Raw genomic sequence first — 17,659 nt, forward strand, 5'->3', positions numbered from 1 at the left:
TAAAGTCAATAGAGGAATGAGAACAGATCTTGGAATATTCATCTTTGGATTGCTTTCTATTATTATTATTATTATTGTTATTATTAACGTATAAAAATTTAAACTCGAGATTATTGTAAAAAATAATAATAATAATAAGGATAAAAAAAACCTACCCCAACGAGGACTAAATTGCTATTTATTGAAAATATTATTATTTTTCATAAGTGGTACTAAATATTAGTATCATGATAATTTATGTGATGAAAAATTAATAAGAATTCTTATTATTTTTCAGCGGAAATAATAATTATTATTATTTTAAATGAGATTAACAACCACATGGATAGTGGGGCCATTAAAAATCTAGCATCACCCATAATAGATAGATAAATAAGTAAAATAATATAGACTTTTATAAAACACGGTGGCACGGAATATTTCCCATTTTGACAACTCAAACTTTACTTCATGTGCTTGGGACTGCTTAATCCATTTTAAAGAAATTTATTTTATTTAATACATATATATATATATATATATATATATTAGTAAAGTTATATTTCAAACCCTAGCTTTTGTACAGGGTGTGGCTTTTAGGATTGTGTTTCAAAAAAAACATAGCGCTCATAAGTAGATCCTTTTTAAGGAAAGATATCGAAAGAAGGAATCAATCATTTCATTGGGTTTTCAAATGGTCAAATTTATGGTAAAAAAAAATCAGTTTTGCCTAATTAATTGGAATATTAAACAAAGAAGAGATTTAATTAATGGGTTGGATATAAGTTTTAAAAAAATATATCTAACCATAAATTTTTTTGTTTCAGAAATTTTGGGTTAGAGCAATTTGAACTAAGACTTGGTGCTTAGAAAACAATAAAATTTGCTATTCAAAAGTCTTTTAAGGAATACCTACGCATGAGCTAGCATCTACATGTTTTATTTAGAAAGATGTAAAACTTTTTTTTTTTTTTTTGGGGAATCCTTATACCAGAAGTATTTTGTTACAATCAGAAAATTCGTATAAGTTTCAAATTTTATTCCTTTAATTGGCATTTCCATGATTTGAGCATGTGGGATTAAGATTAATTAACATTAACTTATATTTTATTGTTAATAGTTGTCCTGTTTATAAGGATAAGAGAGTTAAGGAACTAGTTTCACCCATTTCCTAACCTAAACAATCTGTAATAACATTTTTAGGTTTGAAACATTAGTGTATATATAAAAAAAAATCTTAACTATTTATAAGTAAAATGCTTCACAACTTACAAAGACTCCAATGACAGAGGATTAATGGAATTCTAGCACAATTTTTTTTTTAAGTAATTAAAAGAACTTTCTTAAAAAAAAAAAGTAATTAAAAAAAGCTTTTAATTTAAAGAAAAAAAACAATGTTAAAAAAACTTTTAATATCGATCAATATCAATGGTGGTTTAAATTTAATGCTAGCCAGATTTTGCAGATGACCAATTTAAAATCATTACGAGTAAATAAGTGAGGTCCACTCCAATTCAAACTCTCAAATAAAAGGCAGCAAAAGGTGGGGGAAAAAATTAATTTCAGATCCAAAATTAATACTGGATAGGACAGTCTTGTAATAACTTCAGAATATGAGGGCATGAGTTGATGAAAATTCAAACTTGGAGGCCATCTAGAGTTGGCTGGCACTAATGGTTGTTTTTCTGTGTGTGTGTGTGTGCTTTTTTTTCGTTTTTTGTTTTTATTTTTTTCCTAAGCAACTTCCCTTTCTTTTCTTTCTTTTCTTGTTCTAAGACACAGTTTTATCAAATATTGAGTGCTTCTGAAGCTTACTTATTCATTCAGGAAAGTAATTCTCGCATTTCTTAAAAAGCACCTTCATCATGATTCGTGACCCGCACACATTTGGGCATGTTTCTTCTAAATTTTGATCACTTGTATTTTTGCTTCCCTCTCCTCCTATAAATTGGATAGACAACTTTATCTTCCAATTTTGTTTTTACTTCTTTACCCCCCCCAAAAAAAAAAACAATTTATTTTTATTTCAAGTTTGATTTTAATTAATTTATACGGATAATTATATTTGAGCACAGTTTTAGATTTATTTATTTATTTTTAGACTAATTTTACTATAGTATTTTTAATGAAAATGTAAATTGTAAAAACATATAAAACCATATAAAAGCATATCTAATAATTAATATGGACGGTTGTAAATGTGGAACAAAAATTAACAATATTAATATACAAAAGCATCTCAATTAGTACTCTTTATTTTAAAAAGTATAATTTTTAAAATAAAAAATATATTGAAGAATTTTTTTTTAAAAAAAGAGTTTGATTTTTTTCCTAACTCCAACAGTGTTTTATTATAATTTTTTATTTAACTCCCATTATGTTCTTTATCATATTCTTTAATTTTTTATTTTTCAATAAATAATTATGATATACTTTTCTCACTGTTTTTTTCATCACTGACTTCTCCCTATATATATATATATTCCCTGTATATATATATATATATATATATATAAAATCAAATAAGTTATATTAGTTGTGCATAGAAAAATATTGGTGTGATAAATGAATGCATTAAAAATTTTATATAGAAAGCATATTTTGCTCTTTATATTTGGAAAGCCAAATTCCACTCTTTATTTTAATTTTCCAATTTAAAAAAATGCATTGAAGTTATGAAAAAATTATTTGGCTCTTTAAAATAGAGAAAATAATGCTTTTAAATAGCTTATTGGAGATGTTCTAAGTAGTATACTTAGCGTTTACAATGTCTCTATCTATTACTAGATTTATATATATATATATATATATATAAGAAAAATAGATAGCCACTCAAAAAAAAAAAAAAAAAAGAAGAAAAAAACTCTTTTAATAAATCTGTTTAAACACTGCACCAAGCTAATATGACAAGAAAAATATAGCCACTGTCAAAATAACATTTTAGTTGTGAAGGATATGTGAGATATTGTAAAGTTTCGTTAAAAACAATTTTTTAAACAAAATTATTTTTTTAAAAAAATAAAAAAATATATATATAATTAATTAATATTCATAAGTAGCTTATTGGACATTATCACTGAAAAATACTTTTAAAATTGACTATATATTTATGCCATTTAAATTTAGATGATGTTAATTTCTATATGGTATATACTACAATCCACATTCACAATTAAATATACTTTAAATTTACAATCAAAATAAAAAATTGTTATCCAATGCTAATGTTCAAAAAGACAATTAATGTGTATTATTGATTAATTACATATTCTATCAATTGTTTTCATTTTCAGAAAGAAAAAAAATAAAAAAAGAATAAAAATTTGGCTTTTATGGAAAATAAAGAATGTCTAACAGCGCATGTAGATTGACATTTACCTTGAGAGTATCTTTAATAGTAAATGTAGATTGCTGTTTATATAGAATAAAAATTGAAATCATTTAAATTTAAATTGTATAAAAATATAGTTAATTTTAAAATTATTTTTCAATGGTAATGTGTAGAATGTTATTTATGGTTATTAATTATATATATATATATATATATATATATATATATATATATTATTGAGTTTTTTTAAATGACTTTTAAAAAAAAAATTGTTTTTAAATAAAATTCAGAATATCTAGAAATAGAAGGTCAATTTGATAGTGTCTATTTTTTTCATATCATATCAACTTGACAGAGTGTTTGAGCATCTTCAATAATGAATATGAATTGCTGCCTATGAGACATAGAAATTAATATCGTCTAAATATAGATGATATGAATATATAATCAATTTTTAAATTGCTTTCCAATGTTAATATCAAGAATGTTATTTATGGTTGTTAGTTAATTAATTAGATTTTATTAAGTTTTGTTTTTGAAAAAAATGATTTTTTAAGGAAATATTGCTTGCAAAAAACTTTGCAATGTTAGACAGACTTTCTAAAAGTAAATAATAACTTTAATAGTGTATATATATACATATATATATATATATATATATATATATATCTTTTATCACATGAGCTTAGGAGGGTATTTAAACAAATTCATTAGAGAGGCTTTCTTTTGGCGGATATCTATTTTATAATATAATAAAACAAAAATTTTACAATAATTATAGCCATTGGGGATACTTTTTGACAAAACCATGAGCTTTTTTGAATTGCTGTTTATTTTTCTGATATGGCTTAAAAATCTACCAATTATCGAGTCAATAGAGATGCTTTGATAATGTTTATATCATATCAGCTTGACATTTAAAATAGATAAAACTATTAGAGAGCACTTTTTTTTAAAATGTTATCTATTTTGATTATGTATTATGTTTACTCTTACAATCTACATTACTATTGAAAATGCTTTAAACAATATAAATATTGTTTTAAAAATTTATTCTCCAACAGTAATGTCAAATTGATATAACCTGGACATTATCAAAAAAAAAAATATTTACTTCTAAATATTATATGTGTTTTCCATAGATGCAAATTTTTCTAGAAAAACCAATTTTTCTTTAAAAAAAAAATTATTAAAATAGGTAATTAATTAATAATTATAAATAGTTTTTGGATCCGTTCAGTATAGCTGATAAAAGTAGAGCTTTAGTTTGTACAGTTTTGTATAGTAGATCTTTTTGAAAAAAAAAATTTATTAAAAAGTTAATTAGTATTTGGTTGTAAATAAAAAAACTGCATTAAATGCTCATTAGACTGAATTAAATATTTATTTGATTTCCATATAAGTTAAAAAAAAAAGATTTTTTAGAAAAACTCAAAATTTGGCCTTCTCTAAAACAGTTTAAAAAAATTGTTTTTGTTGTCAACAAGTGTTTATTAACTCTTGTCAAATATCTTTATTTTTTAACAAAAAAAACTTTTAACTTTTAAGTAGAGCTTTTAGTTATAAATAAAAAGCTCTGCCAAACATATACTTTATATATAATACAGTTAAGAATACTTTTTAATTTAAGTATATACTTATACACCATCTAGATATCAACTTTCAAATTCTATGTCATATACACAATAATTTACATGGAGATGCTCCTACCTTTATCAATTTGGTCTTCTATGAAATGTGTGGACCATATATAGTAACTCAAAATTAATAAATCAAACAAAGGAGAGAATATCTTTTTAGGGATGGCATGGATACATGGATGATATTGAGTATCTATTTAGTATCTATTTAGTATAGCTAATGAAATTAGATTTTTTGTCGATGGAGCATTGTACAAAAAATTTTTATTAAAAAATTAATAAGTATTTGAGAGTAAATAATAAAAAAATATATATTAAATACTTATTGTGTTTTTCCATATAAACTAAAAAAAAGACCTTTTAAAAAGTTTAAATTTAGTTTTCTCTAGAAAAGGTTAAATTTTTTTTTTGGGGATCCATAAATACTTGTTAATTCTTATCAAACATCCTTATTTTTTGATAAAAAAAATTTTTAATCATCAAGTAAAATTTTGGGGGGAAAAAAACAGAAGTTCTGCCACATGGATTCTTAATCTTTGAGTTTTAAATTGGAAAAAAAAAAAAGGAAGATGAAGGGGAAAAAAATTAGGCAATGCTGGCTTTTTGAAACCATTAAGAAGCTACATGATTTTTTTTTTTTATAAAAAAAAAAAAATACAAGTCTAGTTGAAATTAGTCTAAATTTAGGAGAAATTGAATGCAATTGACCTTAATTTGTATGATTTTTAAAGGTAAAAATGAATATTTATGAACTTGCTATAAATAGGGTTTGCGAAATTTTAAATTATTCATTTGGCCAAAAAAAAATTATATTATTCTATCATTTTACATATCATAGGCAGCAAGCTGTATTTCTCAAACAGACAAACACTCAAAGAAAATATTTATATTTTACAAATTAAGGAAAAAAATTGTTCAGTACCATACATGATAATCTAATGAAAGTATATTTATATATATAATCTATTTTCACTTAAAATTTTCAACTAATTAATGAAAATTCAAATACTAGTGAATTCTTTTCACATTCTACTTTCACTTCAATTCGTATTCCAAACATGGGTTACACCCAAAAAAATAAAAAAAATAAAAAAAAATAAATCCACGTAGTTTTCAATCAAAATGATCACATATTACCTTAAACTATACTCCACAACTTCATATCATACACGAAAATGCATTATTTTTGTACCTTTTTTTCTTTAAAAAAAAGAATAATTTCTCATGTAAACAAAATGATGAAATCTCTTCATTCCTATAATGGAATGCAATTTCAAATAACAGTTTTCCATTTTTTTATAACCACGTGGCAAGATTTGAAGGCGGATGAAGAAAGTAGAGAATGAAAGGGTGAAGCAGAGAATCAATTCCAGTTTTTAACTTTAGAGGGTGCAGTACAAGTTCTTACGGTGCCGTATTTTTCTGACAGATAGATAGCGAGAGAGAGAGAGAGAGAGAGAGAGAGAGAGAGAGAGAGAAAATTTTCATAAAACAATTAAAAATATATAAAATTCAAAGTAATAAATTGTTATATTTTTATTTTTATTTAAAAAAAAAATAATTGTCTTTAGACGCCGACGACCCAACCAAACCGAACTCATTTCAGGTCGACTTTTCTCTGGTCGCAGACCAGTCTCGACCCAACTCTCTATTTTTTTTTTTTTTCTCTACAATTCTCTCTCTCTTTCTCTGCAACTCTCTCTCTCCGATTCCTGTTTAGGTGAACCGCGCTCTTTGATCTGTCTCTGCTGCTGTTGTTATCTATATTCTCTCCCACTCTCTCTCTCTCTCTCTCTCTCTCTCTCTCGCTCTTTCTCTTTCTTCTTCGATTTTTTTTTTTTTGGGAGCTTCAAGAAGTGCTTATTGCTTTTGATTACATTTGAATTCTGTTCTTCGTGCTTAGATCTTAATCTTTGTTTTGATTCCTTCTGCTGCTTTTCTTTTGTTTTAATATTACGCAATCGTTTCATTCTGGAGCAAATTCAATTTTTTTTTTCTTTTTTGATTTTCTATGTGGTTGAATTTTTTAACTTTGTGTGCCTGTTTGTATATTAGATTTTTTTTTAATAGTAATTTATTCCAATTAGAATTTAATTTGCTTCTCAGTATTGAATTTGCGCTTATTGATATCTTGGATTTCGATATTCATATTGTCTGATCGGGTGATGGAATATTATATGATCGGATCTGGAAAATGAACTTAGGACTGACAGTTGTAATGCATGTTTGTTGAACTTCAATGTGAGTTTGTGTGTAGTTTTATTGAATTTTGATTTTTAAGGAGTTGAATTTTCTTTTCGTTTTTTTTCTTTTTTTTGGGTACGGAGTGTTAAATGGACATTTGTGGAGGGGAACTCAGATTGAATTTTGTTTATTGTGTGGTGTAGAATTTTGTTATTGAGGGAGAGAGAGCGAAAATGTCAGGCGGTGGTAAGCAGAACAGCTTGAGGAAAGCACTTGGAGCCCTCAAGGATACTACTACAGTTTCATTGGCCAAAGTCAATAGTGATTACAAGGTACCAACCCATTTGTTTTATCTCCCTTTTTATGGTGTCGCCGACCTTGATTTGTTGAATCCTCATCTTTGGGTATCAAATTTTGCAGGAATTGGACATTGCTATAGTCAAAGCTACGAATCACGTTGAGCGCCCTGCAAAGGAAAAACACATCAGAGGTGGGTGCTTTCCCTTTGGTCTTTCTCGTCAAGATTGGATTGCCTGGTGTGCAATTTATTGTAGGGATTTTAGGATAAAGAGTTTGTAATTGCGGATCTTATGGAGTTCATTTCTCTTCGTCTTTGCAGCGATCTTCGCTGCTGTTTCAGCTACTAGACCACGGGCTGATGTTGCTTACTGCATCCATGCTCTTGCCAGAAGGTTATCAAAGACACATAATTGGGCGGTATGTGCATTGGATTGAAATTCTCATCAATCAGAGTCGCAGTAATTAATGCTGTTGTTGATTTCTTCCTTAAGAAACCTGTGTATGTGTGTGTTAAAGTGTGCTTAAATGGTCACTTGTTGGTGTTTAGGTTGCGCTGAAAACTCTAATTGTTATTCATCGTGCTCTGAGAGAAGTGGACCCCACATTTCATGAAGAGCTCATTAATTATGGAAGAAGCAGAAGCCATATGCTTAACTTGTCTCATTTCAAAGACGATTCCAGTCCAAATGGTAGCTTATCATCCCTTCTACCGTGCATATAATGACTTCTATAGTTAAAACTGATCTTTTAATTTCTTGTGATCTGCTGCTCAGCATGGGATTATTCTGCATGGGTTCGAACTTACGCCTTATTCTTGGAGGAGAGGCTGGAATGCTTTCGTGTTTTGAAGTATGATGTTGAGACTGATCGCCCAGTAAGAAATTTTTTTTCCTCCTACTTCATATATCTCTCTTTCATTGTCAAACTTTATCTCAACCGAGTATCTTCCTAAGGGAGAGCTTCAACTACCATTTTCCATATGACATATGCATTTCAAATTGAGTATGTGAAGAAAATGTGGGTGGCTTGAGGTTAATTATCTGTGTGTGTGCTTTATCCAAAAAATGAAAAAAGAAAATACCTGGTGCACCCAAAAAACAGAACTAAATGTAAACACCAACTCTCCCCTGATCCTTAACCCAACCTCAACTGAAAGATTTGGTACTTTTAACTTTATGTACCCCTACTATGATTGTGATTCATGTTGCAATGCAGTATGTTGTTGGAAAAGGTTACCCTCCCAACTGGTTTAATTATGCTTTACCCCTATAGTATTTCCTACACACATGCACATTTTTAACTGAGATTTTGACATATTCAATTTAATGGTCTGTATCATGACCTAAAGTAGGTTCATTTCTTCCCCTGTGAATGTCTTAAAGTACTAACTAAGTTATTTTCTCCATAAATAAACTTGATTGTGTTGAGAATTTGTGCCCTCTTATTGGCAGAGGACCAAAGATTTGGATACTGCTGAGTTGCTTGAGCAGTTGCCTGCACTGCAACAGCTTCTTTTCCGTGTTCTTGGTTGCCAGGTAACTTTCTAATTTTAGTAAGTCCAAGTAGATGGGTTCAGCCCATTGTAATTGCACTTATAGTTAAAAGAATAATAATGGTGGTGGCCCACTTCAACATATCTCATAGATTTATTGATTTGCGAGTGAGTGAAAAATATCACCATATCTTATAATTTCTGCTCTTGATATCTGTGACAACTTAATTGCACTTATAGTTAAAAGAATAATAATGGTGGTGGCTCACTTCAACATATCTAATAGATTTATTGATCTGCGAGTCAGTGAAAAATATCACCATATCTTATAATTTCTACTCTTGATATCTGTGATAACTTTTGTGCAGCCACAAGGGGCAGCAGTTCATAACTTTGTGATTCAGTTAGCCCTTTCGATGGTAGGTGAATCTTGCATATATTCTGCTTGTTATGATTTTAAAAACCACATTGCATTATTTTCTGATTGTCTTCTATCATTCCAAATAGGTTGCTTCAGAAAGTGTCAAGATTTATCAAGCTATTAGTGATGGTACAGTTAATCTGGTTGACAAGGTAGGATTTAATCTTTCTATTATTAGGTAAGAGGCTTGGATATTGTCCAAATCACATAGATAACCTTGTTATGGACAGTTCTTTGAGATGCAACGACATGATGCTATGAAAGCTCTGGATGTATATAGGAGAGCTGGGCAGCAGGTAATTCTTCTGGGAGTAGATGTCCTAGTGATTGTATAAAATGTTTGCCATTTAAGGTGGACAAAATAATGATATTGGGACATTACATTCTCTTGTTTCAGGCAGAGAGACTATCAGAATTTTATGAAATTTGTAAAAGTTTTGATATTGGGCGTGGAGAGAGGTTTATTAAGATTGAGCAGGTTGGTTGTTAGAATTGTGTTTTTCTTTACTGCTTTTTATTTTTTATTTTTTATGGACTTTCATTACTTTCCAGAATGAAGTTTTGTTGAACTATTAATTTCTTTATTATGTAGCCCCCTGCATCATTTTTGCAAGCCATGGAAGAGTACGTGAGAGATGCTCCCCGGGTTTCAACAGTTCGCAAAGATCCAGTATGAAACGATTCTTTCTTTTAAATATCTAACAGAATGAGTCGGATACCGCCAGAATGTAGAATGTGGTTATCCATTGGTTTCTCTGAACCTTGAAATCAGTAGTATATTAGAAATCATTAGGCGATCAATTATATAAAGCTGTAGGAACATGTTTGAATTATATGTCTAATGCTACCTCTAAAGCTAAAACAAAGTTGTCTTTTATACTGTATTGCATATTTGTAAAGCTTTCATTTATCCATCAAAATAGCACATAGTGTGGATAATTTCCATCTCAAATATAATAGTTGATCAAAGAGGTGTGCAGGTGATTTTGCTTGATTTCTGTTTATTATTGATATTTCTGTTGCAGCACCTTTCTATGTTCTTTTTGCATTACTTGTGTTCTTTGTGCTGCACTTTGTAATTCTTTAGGGCAAAATCCACCTTTTAAATTTATTTATTTATTTATTTATTTATTTTTTTGTTGAGGGAATATCTACCCTGATACAACATCTGATACCCTTGAACCTTTCTGATTATTTATCTTTATACAATTAATGTGCAGCTTCCATAACCATATGCATATAGAGTTTTTACTTTACGCCTTGTATGCTTGTGTTTCATTTTCGTTTGCTTCCACTTATTTCTTCTCTTCCTTATTTGTTGATGGGTTCTTGCTCTTCTCTTCTTCCTTATTCTGATTATCAATCATTTATCTATGCAATGTCCTTTTAAAGGGTTTCCTTTTATTTTATCTTTGACCAGGTGGGGGACAATAAAATTGCTGCCCCTAAGGAAGTGTTGGCCATCGAGTACAAAAAGACCCCAGAGGAGGAGGAACCACGTCCTCCATCTCCACCTCCACCTGAACCAGTAAAAGTGGAAGCACCTGTTGCTGAACCACCAGATTTGCTGGTAATTTTCATCTGTCTTTATACCTTTCTTTTCTTGCTAATCCAATGCCTTGATGATAGCATGTTCTTATCTTGAAAACTTTGCTAATTATTTAGTTGATTTTATTTTTGTATTGCTAGGGTTTGGATGATCCTGTTACAGATACCACGGCATTAGATGAGAAGAATGCTATGGCTTTGGCCATTGTTCCGATTGGTAAAAGCATTCTTTATTCTTTCTTTTATTTTTTGAACTTTTTATTTGAGATTGTATTATGATACAAAGCTGTAATGATGTACTTGAATTGTGACTTAAAGTCAAATTGAAGTGGTTCTGTTTCAAGAAACTTGATTTCTTATATTTTGGTAAACCTGACATTTTGGTGATTTGCAGACCAACCGGCTTCTACTGCTCCAACTCTAGCAAATGGAACGACAGGTTGGGAATTGGCACTTGTTACAGCTCCTAGCTCAAATGAAAGTGCCACAGCTGCTAGCAAACTGGTACCTTTTCTATTTTGAGTTATCCATATTGTTAATTTGGTTAGCATTGTGACCAACAGACTGAATATTTATGTTATGATGATATTGGTCATATTATCAGGGTTATAGACTGATTTTCTATGATTTTCTCTCTCTCACTCTCACTCTCCCTGTCATACTGTTTCAAGTAAACAATGCCTTTTTCTTGCAAGTGACAAAAAGGAAAATAGTATACAATGCTGATGGTTTACTCTTCTTAAATCATAAGGCGGGAGGGCTTGACAAACTTACACTAGACAGCCTCTATGATGATGCAATCAGAAGAAGCAACCAGAACACAAGCTACAACCCATGGGAACCAACTCCGATGGCTGGTGGCATGATGCAGCAGCCAGTACATGATCCGTTTTTTGCCTCCACTATTGTGGCATCGCCACCTTCTGTTCAAATGGCAGCTATGGCCAACCAGCAGCAGGCTTATATGTTGCAGCAACAACAGCAGATGATGATGATGGGCCCTCAACAACAATCTGCAAATCCTTTTGGCAACCCTTATGGAGCCACCGTTCATCCCTATGGTCCGGGTATGCCTGTTCAAGCATATAATCCACATACAGGCCTCATCTAAGATGGTTTATTCTCAGAACGCATTCTTTATCAAGCAACACGGGGAAGGAAGGAGAGTGGAAGATAGTTTTGGATTTTCAAGAATGGGAACTTGGAAGAGGTGATGAATATGTACCATATGTTGTGTATGTGCAGTAGTCGGCTAGGATTGAGATTCTTTTTTTAATAAATAGCCAGAGGGAGGGTTTGGATATTTGTTAATCACCCTGAAGATTTGTAATGATGTTCTTCAGACTACATTAATTATTTTTTTTTTTAACACCTGCTTTATTGTTGTTCTTGTCGCTCAAGCAGGAAATCTTGTAGTTGACTTTTTTTTTTTTTTTTTCCTCCCTCCCTTGAGGTTCTTTATAAATTTATAGGAATTATTTGTAATATGTGATACGAGACCTCAAAATTTGATTTTTTGCATTTGGTTACAATTGGCTTGGTTACAAATTTTTTGTTTGTTTTCACAATTTGGTATGGTTAATACAACGATACCTTGCTGAATATTTTCAGTTCAACTCAAACACGGTCAAAGAGGGATTTTTTGTTTTCTATGAAAAAGTAAATATCTAAGGATATATACACATTTTGTTCTTAATTCTCAAATCAGATATATATTAGAAACATTAAACTTGATCTAGTTGTAAAATTATTAAGAATATATCTCCAAGTTTTAGAATTGTTTTTTTGATAAATAATTTAGAATATATATTGTAATCTCCGAAAAAAAGGGTAGAAACTATAAAAATATTCCAAATTCTCATTTTTTATTATTTTTTGGCATATACATAAAATTATGGTATTGGAGGATTTTTTTTTTTTTTTTTTTGGTTCGGATTTTGTTCTTTTATTTATATATTTTTTTTCCTTTTTTCTTGGACACAATGTACGTTTAATACTTGGTAGATGTCCATTGAAAAGAGAGATAGCATTGAACGAAATTGCAAGCGAAAGCGACACCTTTTCCTATTTATTCAATTATTTTATTTAAATTTCATAAAGAAAGAAAAAAATATATATATATATATATATATATAGTGCGAGTATGGGACTTGGTAGAGTGAGGATGCTGACGTGGTGGACTGATAACCTCTTTTCTTCACCATCATCATGGTGGATTAAAAAGTTTTAAAACAACCACAATACCAACAAACAGGTAACAACAATATAAGCATAACAAATAAATAAATAAATAAATAAAAGAAATAGAAACCTAACCAAAAGCAAAAACTCAGTTCCAAGTAGAAGAGCTCTGAAAAAAACAAAAAAAAAAGAAAAGAAAAAGCAGCCTTAAAAGGGCAACAAAAAACAGAAGCAGAAACAAAAACAAAGAAAACAGCTTCTTCTGCTTTTTGCTTCTGCTTCATAATTTCACGACTACTCCATGTTGTGTTTCAGAAACTCCTTTAATTACCGCTTTAAAACCCAAAAGTAACACAGTTTACATATATTAAAAAAAAAAAAAAAAAAACCATTTTTAAGAATGTCTTGGTTCTTCAACTCATTGCCGTCCGATGATCCGCCGCACGACTCCTCATCAAAACCACCGCCACCGCAATCGGCGGACGGCGCCGTTTCAGGTGTCCAGGAAGACTTGTCGGCTATAACCAAAAGCATCGGTCGTCAACTGCGTGGCTTTGCCGCTTTCATTGCTCCACCTCCTCCACCGCCGCAATCTGGTGGCGATTCTTCTCTGGAACAGTTGGAGACGCAGTCGACGTCGCTGGTTGGGATTCGTAACGATCTGGAGGAGATCGGTGGGAGCTTCAAGAGCGGCTTCTCGCTTCTGTCCACCAATAGTCATAGAGCCGTCACTGGGATCTCCAAGTTCGCTTCCAACTTCTTGTCCTTTCAGCAACAAAACTTAGACGAAGAAGAAGAAGATAATGGTGATGATGATGATGATGGTGTGGCTGGGATTACCGATGAGGTTCTTCATTTTGTCACTGAAATTTCGACGCGGCCAGAGTGTTGGACCGATTTTCCATTGTCACTCAATCATGGTAATCTAAATTTTTTGTTTGTGAAAATTGGATTAATTTTAATTTCCTACTTTATTTATTCATTTGTTTATTCTTCCAAATTGGATTGGATGCAAAAGAGTAAGAGCTTTAAGCTTTATGAGGGAAGCTCACAAGGTTGTAAGTGGCGTGGGAGCTAAGAAGGGCAGATGCTCTTTATCCTCTTCTTAATGGGTGAGCGGTGGGCATTAATTGCCCACTCAGCTCAGCTGGTACATTTTAGTTCTAAATGTGTCGCTCACAATCCTCCCTTTCAATTCACGGATGTACTGAAATTTGTTTTCTGTTTTTTTTTTTTTTTTTTTTTTTTTTTAATATTTCTTTTGTAAAAGAATATATAATTGTAATCAAATACTTATAAATACGTATTTCGGTATGCATTGGCAAGTATTTTGTGTCCTGAAAGTCTTTGATAATCCACAATGTCATTTGTAAATGACATTGTGACATAGTCTTGCAATTCAGAGATTATGATTGATATCTAATTGCAGCAGGAGAATTGGTATGTAATTGCAGCAGGAGTCTGGACTCTAGATCAGTTTTGAGTCTGAAAATGGCTAAATAAGGATGCTAATGGGTAGAGCATGTTTTGTTTTGAAGAAATCATATACTGAATATTGTATCATTGGACCGCTTTGAAAAGACACTACCAGTTACCAGTTAAATGTTCTATTGGTTTCGTTCTAAATTTTCTGTTAAATAAGAAGGAAAGCATTTTTTGCCCGTCATCCTTAAAAATTTCTGTTAAGAAATAACCTGGCAACGTCTCTGGCCAGCATTATTTGAATGTTATGAGCCTATGGCATCTTCTCCTCCAAGGTTCGTGTTTGCTCAGTTTCTATAATCAGTTGGAGCTTCATCTTAGACATTGAATCACCTGCTGTTGGAATCTTTATGTTTATGATTGTTTATTCTCTTGTATGTTTCATTTATTCTTGACTATAATATAAGAGGCGCTAAATTTTTTTATTAAATTTTTATGGAGTAATGTGTCTATTTTATTTGTTTGCATTTAGTTGAAGTCCCACCTCCTTACCGTTGAATGTCTTTCGACAACTAAGATGTTACCAACTCGCTTGAGATCCAAAAATTGGTTACAAGATCATATGTTATAATTTTCCAATAATGATGCATATGACTCTAAGATTGATGGCCAGATTGGGTTCATTGCTTCCCAAGATCCATGGAATGCTAGGGAAAGTTCCAGGTTTGATCGATGTAATGCATCAGTTGTTGAAGCAGTTAATATCAGATTGGCCAAAAGCTAAAGTTTATTGCATATTTGCGTGTAAATTGCTGTACAATTCCTTCCTTTCCACTGAAAGAATTGGGTGTTTATGTTAGTGATATTAAGCTGGTTAATTTTGAGCTCTTGCTTTCTATATTTTACAGATTTTAGCATGTCTGATGCAATGAGAGAACATGCCACAACTATTGAAGAATCGATTCCAGACTTTGCAGCTCTTAGACAAAGGCTTTGCAATTCCATGAAGGAGGCAAAGTTTTGGATGATCTATTTTATATTGTTGGTTCCAAGACTACATGGACATGATCTTGAGCTTTTATCAACCCCTGAGGTAAGATATAGTTGTCTTCTCTAGTTCTCTATCCTTTTTTTTTTTTTTTTTTTTTTTTTTGGGGTTTTTTTCCCCCTCGCTTATGTCTAAATGCACATTTACAATTTACAATTCACTGTGGGCACACGATGAATAGCTTAAGTAAACTCAAATATCAGGACTTTCTGTACCTGGCTTGAAAAAAAAAAAAAAAAAAAAAATTGTGCCTAGTATTCTACACCATGCAATTTGGATCTATTCATCCTTTTTGATGAATCATCTACTTTCTGCTGTTTTTTCTGTAAGTTGTTTGTGATTGTTAGAAATTTATTATGTTTACTACCTGAAGCAGGTAATACATTAAAGATTCTTGGATATGACTTAGTCCTGCTGGTTGACAAGTTATAACCTATTTCCTTGAGCAATTTACTCGGGCTATATTGGAGTTTGCAAGTCGTGTGGGAAAAGGAAAAGAAAATCAGATCATTAAAATCCCTGATAGCTTCTTTTATCTTTTTCCTGTTGTGATAGAATAATGCTTTGGGAAGCTCATTGTTGTCATGTGTTGTATGGACTTGAGAAGACTATCAAATTGAATCTACCATTCTTTGGAATTTGGACAACATTCCTTGTAAACAAAATTTTCTGAGAAATATATTATTATTTGCAGATTCTTGAAGCAAGAGATGTACTTTTGCGGAAGATTCAGAACAACAGGAATGCAGAAGTGGAGACCTCTGAGAAATCTTGGACGACAAAGGAATCTCAAGTGGATAGTAAGGTAAGTGAGGCACAAGGGGAGGACAATTCATCTAAGGACGAGGAGGCCCCGACTGAGACCACAAATGCAAACAAAGGGTTAGACATTTTGGATGAAACAAGTACTAAGCAGTGGTTGGACAAGGCAAATATTGATTCAGGAAACTCAATGGATGCCCAAAGAAAGCACGAGTCTGAGGAGGAAATCTCGTTCAGTGATCTTGAGGACGATGACAATGATCTCTCTCATCGATCCTCAGATCTTAGACAAGCAGTGGAGAATTCATCACCTGGTGGAGCTAGTGACTGGGTTAAGCTAAGTGGAAGTAGTACAGAGATTCAAATTGGGCAGCAAAAGTCTGGCCAGTCAAAAGAGAAAGATTCAGAAGGGGAGGAGTCAAGTGACTGGCTTACTGTTGATGATTTTGATTAGAGGGTATGGTTGTTGACTACCAAATTATTGTAAAGTTCCTAATTTTATTTCTTCCTTTTTTCTGGTTTGCCATGGGTAGAGGATGGGGGTTGGTTTATATATACAGGTAAAAGAAGAATTTCAGTATTATCATAAGCTTCCTTCTTTGTTTAAATAATAATTCAATCATAATATATCAGGTTCGTGTTTAAATTAATAATTCAATCACAATATATCTGATTTGTTTATTTTGCTGATAAAGCCTCCAGCAATTATTCCTATAGCTCTTTATATTTCTTCATCCTTTTTTTTTTGAAATTTTTGGTTCCCTAGGAGAGGGCATTGCAGTTGGCTAATGAATGACGTTATGGTTATGGGAATGGCAATGCTTTTAATTGTAAATAGGTAGCCGAATGGGGGGGGGGGGGGGGGGGGGGAACACTAAATTGATCACAATTTTAAATCATTTTTAATTTGGCATAACTATACTAAATCAAATAAAAATAATAAAATTAAGACGTAAACAACATTTGGTAACCCGATAAAAATAAACTATAGTAGATTAAATAAAATTAAAAAATCAAGACGTAAACAACCTATAATAATCCGATAAATAAAAAGATGGTTTTTTTTTTTTTTTTTTTTTTCTTGAAAGAAGCGTGATAAAACTTTATCATGATGGGGCAAATTGACACACCAATACAATTTTTTTTTTTTTTTTTGGAAATAGATATACCAAGACAATTGGACAAAATAAATTGGCATACGTCATTATTAATTAATTATTTTTTTGGTGAATTATTAATTAATTATTAAATATGATGTGGTAACATAACTATTGTTATTAATTAATCTTCCTTTTTCCCATTTCACAATAATATTTTGGTGCTTGAATTAATGTTTATTAACATTTCTCTG

General features: G+C 31.0%; 2 protein-coding genes across 4 annotated transcripts; both read left to right on the forward strand.

The window, feature by feature from the left end:
* The first annotated feature begins 6,427 nt into the window (after window positions 1–6,427).
* Window positions 6,428–12,427, forward strand: LOC107428264 (putative clathrin assembly protein At5g35200). 3 transcript variants are annotated; one of them, XM_016038781.4, is made up of 16 exons: window positions 6,428–6,556; window positions 7,338–7,466; window positions 7,555–7,624; window positions 7,754–7,851; window positions 7,982–8,123; window positions 8,208–8,308; window positions 8,886–8,969; window positions 9,295–9,345; window positions 9,434–9,499; window positions 9,578–9,643; window positions 9,745–9,825; window positions 9,940–10,017; window positions 10,768–10,917; window positions 11,037–11,112; window positions 11,290–11,399; window positions 11,647–12,427. In XM_016038781.4, exons 2-16 carry the CDS (start codon window positions 7,368–7,370, stop codon window positions 12,004–12,006), a joined length of 1,632 nt encoding a protein of 543 aa, XP_015894267.1. In that variant the 5' UTR covers window positions 6,428–6,556; window positions 7,338–7,367; the 3' UTR covers window positions 12,007–12,427. The 3 variants fall into 3 exon arrangements, with proteins under 3 accessions (XP_015894267.1, XP_015894260.1, XP_048320541.1); XM_016038774.4 differs by having other exon boundaries at window positions 6,513–6,670; XM_048464584.2 differs by lacking the exon at window positions 6,428–6,556 and adding an exon at window positions 6,805–7,191.
* A 773-nt stretch (window positions 12,428–13,200) lies between these two features.
* On the forward strand, window positions 13,201–16,966 carry LOC107428155 (uncharacterized). The gene is made up of 3 exons (XM_025075888.3): window positions 13,201–13,996; window positions 15,407–15,591; window positions 16,241–16,966. The coding sequence occupies exons 1-3, from the start codon at window positions 13,477–13,479 to the stop codon at window positions 16,760–16,762; spliced, it is 1,227 nt and encodes a 408-aa protein (XP_024931656.1). The 5' UTR covers window positions 13,201–13,476; the 3' UTR covers window positions 16,763–16,966.
* Window positions 16,967–17,659: the final 693 nt, after the last annotated feature.

This window comes from Ziziphus jujuba, chromosome 1, assembly GCF_031755915.1.
Source record: "Ziziphus jujuba cultivar Dongzao chromosome 1, ASM3175591v1".
Taxonomy (NCBI): Eukaryota; Viridiplantae; Streptophyta; class Magnoliopsida; order Rosales; family Rhamnaceae; genus Ziziphus; species Ziziphus jujuba.

Coding starts and splice junctions, on each gene's coding strand:
- LOC107428264 (XM_016038781.4), top strand. CDS start 7,368: ATGTCAGGCGGTGGTAAGCAGAACAGCTTGAGGAAAGCACTTGGAGCC. Junction 7,467..7,554: donor AAGTCAATAGTGATTACAAG/GTACCAACCCAT, acceptor CAAATTTTGCAG/GAATTGGACATTGCTATAGT. Junction 10,018..10,767: donor CAACAGTTCGCAAAGATCCA/GTATGAAACGAT, acceptor ATCTTTGACCAG/GTGGGGGACAATAAAATTGC.
- LOC107428155 (XM_025075888.3), top strand. CDS start 13,477: ATGTCTTGGTTCTTCAACTCATTGCCGTCCGATGATCCGCCGCACGAC. Junction 13,997..15,406: donor TCCATTGTCACTCAATCATG/GTAATCTAAATT, acceptor TATATTTTACAG/ATTTTAGCATGTCTGATGCA. Junction 15,592..16,240: donor AGCTTTTATCAACCCCTGAG/GTAAGATATAGT, acceptor TATTATTTGCAG/ATTCTTGAAGCAAGAGATGT.